The sequence below is a fragment of the Benincasa hispida genome, chromosome 2 (genome assembly GCF_027475165.1).
Source record: "Benincasa hispida cultivar pf3 chromosome 2, pf3_genome.v1.1, whole genome shotgun sequence".
NCBI lineage: Eukaryota > Viridiplantae > Streptophyta > Magnoliopsida > Cucurbitales > Cucurbitaceae > Benincasa > Benincasa hispida.
The window spans coordinates 1,936,146-1,944,260 of record NC_143479.1 but is presented as its reverse complement, the minus strand read 5'-3'; the positions used below and the strand labels follow the sequence as shown (position 1 = coordinate 1,944,260).

At 35.8% G+C, this 8,115-nt stretch overlaps 1 protein-coding gene across 1 annotated transcript; it reads left to right on the top strand.

Annotated features, from left to right (window-relative positions):
- Window positions 1-597: 597 nt before the first annotated feature.
- LOC120071518 (oleosin G-like) lies at window positions 598-1,363 on the top strand. Its single transcript, XM_039023841.2, has one exon. The coding sequence runs from the start codon at window positions 685-687 to the stop codon at window positions 1,135-1,137; it is 453 nt and encodes a 150-aa protein (XP_038879769.2). The 5' UTR covers window positions 598-684; the 3' UTR covers window positions 1,138-1,363.
- Window positions 1,364-8,115: the final 6,752 nt, after the last annotated feature.

The window sequence follows — 8,115 nt, the reverse complement described above, 5'->3', positions numbered from 1 at the left end:
AAAAGTGTAAATCTTAAAATTTATGAGTCAAATTGAAACAAAACTCAAATACCAAAAATAAAATTGTAACATTTTCAAATCTAAAGACTAATTGAAATAAAAACTCAAAAATTTAATGCCTAAACTTGTACCATTTTGAAACTTGAGGATAAAATGAAGACAAAGACCCAAAAATTATGGACCAAAGAGTATTTGTTTTTTTTTTAAAAAAAAAAATGTTAAATTATAACAAATACCTTTGAACTTTATACTTTGTTTCAAATAGATGAAACCTATAATTTCAAAAGTTGCAATATGTTATCTCTCAACTTTTATGAATATTTTAAGAACATCTTTAGAATGGAAATCTTCTAGAATTTCAAACATAAATCAAGACTTAGAATCATATGATAATAATCTAAATTAATGTATAATGATCTAAATTTTCATTATAGATTATTGTACACGATATTTTTAACTCCAAAATTCTATAAAAAAAAAATTACAATTAAAAAAAAAAAAGAAAGAAAGAAAAGTGTAAAGAAAGGGTCAGCCATGGGCACCCATATGTAGGGCATGAAAATCTAGAGTCCCACCACGTGTATTTCTTGCATGTCTTCTTCATACCCCATCTGTCCTCATAACCCTCACTCCCAATCCTTTTTCTTTTACCTTTAACTCACAAACTCCCAACTTCTCTCCGCCATGGCCGACAACCGCCCTCCCACCGCTGCCGCCCTCTTCCGCCGTTTCCAAGAACACGCCCCTAACTCCCCTCAACTCATCGGCTTCCTCACTCTCTTCATCTCCGCCTCCATCCTCATCTTCCTCACCGGCCTCACCCTCACCGCCGCCGTCCTCGCCCTCATTTTCCTCACCCCCTTCATCCTCCTCACTTCCCCCATCTGGCTTCCCGTCGCCTTCTTCCTCTTCCTCGCCACCGCCGGGGTCTTGTCCCTCGGTGGCCTCGCACTTGCTGCCGCTGCAGGTTTCTCCTGGGCTTATAGGTACTTCAAGGGCATGCACCCGCCCGGATCCGACCGGCTCGAGTACGCGAGTCGGCGAATCTACGACACGGCAAGCCATGTGAAGGATTATGCTAGAGAATATGGAGGGTATTTGCAAAGTAAGGTGAAAGATGCAGCTCCTGGAGCTTAATTTTAATTAATTAATTAATTATAATTTCAGTTGCGGCTAAATTTTTGGTTTTTTTTCCTTCCCTACCAGCTGAGGGCTGAGTTGTCTGAACCGGGTTTTGTTTGGTTTTTATATGTTAGTGTGTTATGGTTTTATATGATAATTAAGCGGAGGAGGATGAGGAGGAGAAGATTTTTGTATGTTATATATGCATGCGAATAATACTGCATGGCGGATTATTTTTTCCTTTTTTTTTCTTTTTTTTCTTTTTTGCCTTCTAAATAAATTAAGATTTTAAGCAAATTAAATGGCCCCTTTTTTTCTTTAATTTTTAGTGTGTGTGTGTGTGTGTGTATATAGAAGAATATATATAGGTTTTTTTTATTGAAATCTACCTTTGAAAATTGTTGTTGAACATTTTGATTATATTTTGGCATTATTGTGTTTATTAGGTATTTAAGAGTTTTTTTAAATGATAATTATATACTAAGTAGTACTTCTTTGGACTATTAACTAGTGATTGATTTATTAACTAGTGATTCCTTATTTTTTATGTTTCGTTCTACAAGACTAGGGAGTTAGGGAGAGGGAGGGCACTACATTGCACCTTGAGTTTTTAGGTCACAACTTCTGGGCTTCGATGTTCTCAACTCACTCTGTCCCAAACGACATAAGTGATTTTCAAAGACACCAAAATCACTTCCTAATTTTTGGGGGAAAAAATCAATTCTATTTGGTGGTTTTTTCCCCTTCCAAAAAGAACAATAGAGAATATTTCTCTGTGGACGGCTTCTTCGAAACCATAGATAAGTTTAATGAGTTGACGCTTTACAAATTAGGAAAAAATAGAACCTCTCTTTATGTTGGTAAAATCCAGCTAGTGATGGGAGGCTGCAATGATTGAATGGGTCCTAAGACATTCTCTTCGGTTGATCTACCACTACAAGAATATAGTATTTTTCCAAAGTCCGGAATATAGCTGAAAACACGTCGGAAGAGATCTCTCAACAAATATTATCTCGTCGGGAGAATAGTCGAGAAATAGGTGTCGGGAGTCGATACTTCCAACATGGAACGCTTATTCATTGAGAGTTTGAATAAACTCCTGACGAGGTATATATATGATGTCGAAAGTTAGTATTTCTAGACAAAGACAACGACACTTCTCTGATGATTATGAATCATTTTTTTTATTGCATTTTATTGACTATTTTATTTTAACATCTTGGATGTTTTTTGTGTTCTATTTTAGCATTTGTATCGTATTTTTATACTATTGTCGTTAACTTGTATAGAAAAAGAAAACGCATCTTCAACATATCAGTATTCTAATTTTTTTTTAATTGGCGTATCATCGTATCCTATCGTATCCGTATCTCATATTTGTATCTGTGTCTGTGTTTCATAGCATAGAAGAGAGAAGTGTACGAGATAATAGTCTTTATTGAAAGAAATCGGAATCACAATTTTCATGAGCAGCGGAATAAGACTATTCCAAATTACAATCATGAATCAATAATACATTTACAGTCGACTTGAACACAAACGGTTATGCAAATATACATGAACATCAAATGTACAAAGGGAAAAATTGTACTAACAACGACAGAAGCGTCTCCACGCTCCGATCTGCACGGCTGCTAGAACAACAGCACCATCGAACGCCCGATCTACATGACTACAACTCCGCACGAACACTTTGCGCTCGTCCTCAACGATCTCCTCGGTCACGATCTCCTCTACAACATGAACTCCTCCGCAACACCACGAACGGATTTCAGAAAACTTCGACAGTGTCGAGTTGAGTCTGACACTACCAACAAGGCAACCTTGGTATTCTTGGTGTGAGAATCCAGAGGGTGGGCTCTGTTCGGACTTGGTGTGAGGCAAACGAACGGAGGAAAGACAGATCGTGTACACGACTAGGCAAGTGGGAGAAGTCGGAGACCTATCGTGTAGGTTGATGTCCAATCGTTTAGATAAAGTTATGCGATCGTCTAGCAAAAGCTATGCGATCGTTTAGCTCGGTCGATTCTACACGATCGTTTACCTTGGGCAAGCGATGGTCTAGCAAAGCTATGCGATCGTTTAGTAAACACTGCACGATCGTTTAGCTTGCCCAGCCGTCATTTAGTAAATATGTATTTACTTGATGACTTACGTGAGTTTCTTTTCGCCGGAGAGAAAACTCAAAAACTTTTCAAACTTTTGGGAAAAACATCTCTTTTCAAAATAGGAAATCGATTTCCTTTTAAACTCACGGTTACCATGATCAATAACCACCCACTACATTTGATTATTTAAAAAAAAATATATTAATTATCTAATAATTAATATGATTATAAATATAAATAATAACCAACTTATCATACTATATTTATAACCTATAGTTTTACTATTTCATCTCATGAAACATATAAACCATAGTTCTTTTTCTATTCCATGGTACTTAATGTAAATCTCATTTACATCAATCCTCCACTAGATGTATCTCATACATCATACCGATTATATCATATATAATCAAAATACCTCTTGTCAATTTGAACATTTCAAATCCACACCAAGAATTGATCCTTCAACATGAATCCAAGCTACCAAGGGGACCTCATGAACCTGTAGATCCGAAGCTCCAACGGTACGTGAATAACTTACTAAACTCTTTAGTCACGGGATCCACCATCCATTAACTGCCAGACACTCCACTAAAGACCGACAACTGAACTCTTCTCACTACAGATATATTATGTGTCCATCTTAACCAATCAGCAGTGCGACAACCCTTCATAGATCGCTCGTAAGTACAGTTGGGCCAATAACCGTTATGCCCCTATAGTTACATCTGTCTCCTTAAGTACCACTGATCCCTCTAATGAACATAAATCATAGTCCTACTATGACTAAGTCTTCTATTCCAAAGAGAAGTTGTGGCCACTATGTTCAAACCCCGGAATCAGCCCTTAAGGGAGCAATCTCACTACTTATCCCTTATTCGAGAAAGGAGTGAATTCAATATTGTGAATTGAGTTCCCAGCTCCCAGATCAGACAAGTCCTCAAAAAGGTAGACATGTTGAGTTGACAATCTAGTCACTCTCACCTATACTAATAAAAAAACCACCCTCAAAGGCAGGAGTTCACAAAACACTCAGGATTGAGGTCGTGTCACCTATGGTCATTTAGGTGAGATGCAAGTCTCTAGTATCAACAGCGTTATATACAAAGTCTAGTCATCTCGTGGTCCAGGTCTTATACAAATTCTTTGTATAGGACACCCCCACTTCACGTCTCCACACGAATGGTCAGGATCAACCATATGTAGTAGTTTACAACACTTGGAAACCTCTACAAAGCGGGTCATATCCATAGTGTCATCAGGATTAGGTATCCCACCTTAATCCTTATACTATAGACCGATTTAGGTTATCACTTAAGGCATGATCCACTTATATATCACATATACATGCTTAAGTTCACATAAGATATCCAAGGAGCTTTGTTTATTAGATATGAGTAAATGTCAGAACTAAATAACATTTATTTTATTCATTGAACAATGTGTATCTTTACAAAACAACGAGATTCCGGGAGAATTAGGACACTAATCCCAACAGTTTACATATTTAGATTACTAGTTCACAAAAATACATCTTGAGGAATATATTGTGATGACCATGTTATGAGGGAAACTCCAAAAAATTGCTCTTCCAAAATATTAAATTTACCTACAATTTAATTAATTTGAGACATTAAGATTAAGTGTATGAATAACTCTCATCAAACATTAAAACTCAACAAAATAGTACCCAAAAAAAAATTTATATAGTTTAAACTTATACCCATTTGGAGGTGTCTACACCCTAGAAATTGATTAACGTTAGATAACCTAACTTTCATAAATTGAACCAATAAAAACACAAGAACACAAGAACTACAAGCAAAAATATCACAAAAACACAAGAACTACAAATAAAGCCTTAGGAACCAAACTCGGTTAATCTTTAAACTTCATGAATTCGACCCTCCACTAATTTAAACTTGAGGAACAAAACATCCAAGCTTAGTAAGTCACGTACTCTTACAACTCATAAACATAAACAATACTTAGGTAATTATCTAAAACAAAGCTAGCTATACGATTTTAAGCCACCAAATCTCTCCCCCAACAAAAACACAAGAGGCATACAAACAAACACAACGACCATAACTGCAAGACAGTGACCAACAATTCATTATTGACTAATTGCACCTAATTCAATGATCTAATTCAATGAATGCTAACTACATTGTCATTATAATTGCAGGATAGCAACATATTGATTAATATCATCATGTTCACTATAATTAGAATATCCATTAGCCATATCTAATTCGATGGTCCTTTTCTATGCAATTGTACTATTTGTTCAATCATTTTTTTTTCATTTCTTCTATCTATCTTGCATGGTCCTTTCAATTTTTTTTTTTTTTTTTACTCTTCCATTTGTTTTTTTATGCATTTCCATTCTTTTTTTAGACTCTCTAAGCTCTTTTATCTTTGATGGAGATTGTTTAACATTAGCTCCTAGTTCTCTCACTTCTGCCTCAAGCATTTCTATGGTAGATGAACTTGATGAGTTGTTACCTATCCTTGATTTAAGTTTAGGGCCTCAATCAAGACCTTTTACATGATTGGATCGTCTACCCAAACTGTCTCATAAATTTTGTCCCTTGTTAGTGTAACAACTCGAGTTCAGGTGGGTACATGGAAACCAATATCACATCCGAATAGAGAGATCCTGAGGACATGAAAGTATGGATAAGAAAAGCTTAAAAGAAATTAAAGTTACTATCTATACCGGTATGCATTTTCTTTTTTGGTGGCTTGATCACAGGAACTCTAAAATTAAGCATGCTTAGCTTTATGAGGATAGTCTTCAGTCTTTGAAGCATAAAAAGATAACATGTCAGGTTGCAGGGGATGCAAGGGAATACCTGAGCAAATAAGATGTTGAATCCGAATTCTGAATCATGATCTGGATCCTGGGCCTAAGGCATTATAGATGGTATCAGAGTAGAATTTCTCCTAGTAAGATGTGGCTGAGGGACGAACTAAGCAGAAGTTGGTGGGCATGTAATGAACCCAGTTTATAAAGGATACATGAATGAATCGATATCACATCCGAATGAGAGGGATTCTGAGGACATGGAAGTATGGATAAGAAAGCCAACAAGGTATATCTTCCTTTTTGGTGGCTCAATCATAGGAACTCCAAAGTTAAGCATATTTAGTTTGGAACAATCTTATGTTGAATGGCCTCCTGGGAATTTTCCTAGGATGCATGTGAGTGAGGACAAAACATGTTGAAAAGATCAGTGTTGGTTTGTGGGGATAGTCTTCAGTCTTTGAAGCACAAGAGGATAACGTGTCAGGTTGCAGGAGATATAGATGAATGTCGGAAAAAATAAGGTCTCGAATCCAGATTTCGAATCCTGATCCGGATCTTGGGCCTGGGGCGTTACAGTTAGTGGTTAGGACCCTTATGTACATATAATTAAATGGTATAAATACAAGTTACTAAAACTTTTTTTTCTAAGAAAAATGAAAAAACAAAGATTACATATGCATCCTCGGCAACTTGATTCACAAACTTCCTATCTTTAGAGTGTGTTTCTTTGAATAGGTCAATACGCCCCAAAGGTCGGTCTTGTTTTTCTTGTAACTCAGATTGAATGCATAAAAATGTCTTCAACCTGCCTACATGATCAAATGGTAAAGCCTCTCGGTTCTTTTTATTGGTCTCTGGAATTTCCTATATTAAAAAGGATATTCATAAAGACATTCCATAATAGTAAATATGTCAATGATACCAAAAAAAAAAAAAAAAGAAAAAGGAAAAAGAAAAAATAGTAACCTGAAATGCTTCGCTCTAAAATCGATCACATAAAAAATGCCAATCTTTCATTGTATTCTTAAGCCGGCTAGGCGGGTTGGTAGGTGTTTGTTTAGAATTGCCATAAATCTTGTAGTGTCTATGTAGATCTCCTCTGTATTCTTTGAATGAGTTTTGTATTTGATGTTCGATAGAGCTATTGAGCAATTGATTTGACAGATCAAGCACAAAATGGTTCTATAAAAGAATAGAGGTAAATTTAGCAATTTTTTGTAAAATAATCCCAATGAAAAAACTAATAGACTTACCAACAATCTACTCTTAGCCACTCCCACCACTTTGGTTTCATATGGTAAGTGAACAACAACAAGGTGTACCATTATATCGAAGAAGCTTGGTGGAAATATTTTCTCCAACTTACAAAAGTATGGCTATGATGTTCGCTTGTAATCAGATGTGTTGTTTTTACACATATATCACGAAAAAGTGTACACGATTCAACAATAGGACTGGCCACATTCTTCGGTAAGTATGTTTGAATAGTAACGGGGAGAAGTCTATAAAGGAAAACATGGTAGTCGTGGGTTTTCTCAACTCTGCTATTTTTCCATCTTTATCATTCACACATCGTGATATATTAGACACGAATCTATCGGAAAATTTCACTGACTTAAAAAACTTACAAAACCCAATTCGTTCACTATTAGTTATGTATACGTTGCATGCAACTTTCCAAATCTGTTATCAACATATTTCAGGTGTAAGTCCTTTTGTATTTTCAAATCTTGTAGGTTTAATGGAGAGTTTGTTGTATCCTTTGTTTTTTTCTCAATATTTAACAATGTGTCTACCAAGTTGTCGCAAATAATTTTTTCAATGTGCATGACATCCCATTTTTTCTGTAACAAGAGTTTGGACCAATATGGAAGTTGGAAAAAAATAGTTTTCTTAGTCCAATCTATACTTCTTTTTCTTTTCTTTCTTTTCTTATCTTGTTTTGATGGATGTTTGTTAAGCACAGGAAAGTTCAACATATTTACCTGTTGTAAGATCTTTTCTTCATTCATTACAATTGGAGGAGGTCTATGTTCAACCTTTCTATCATGTTACCTACTTCTACGCCAACTG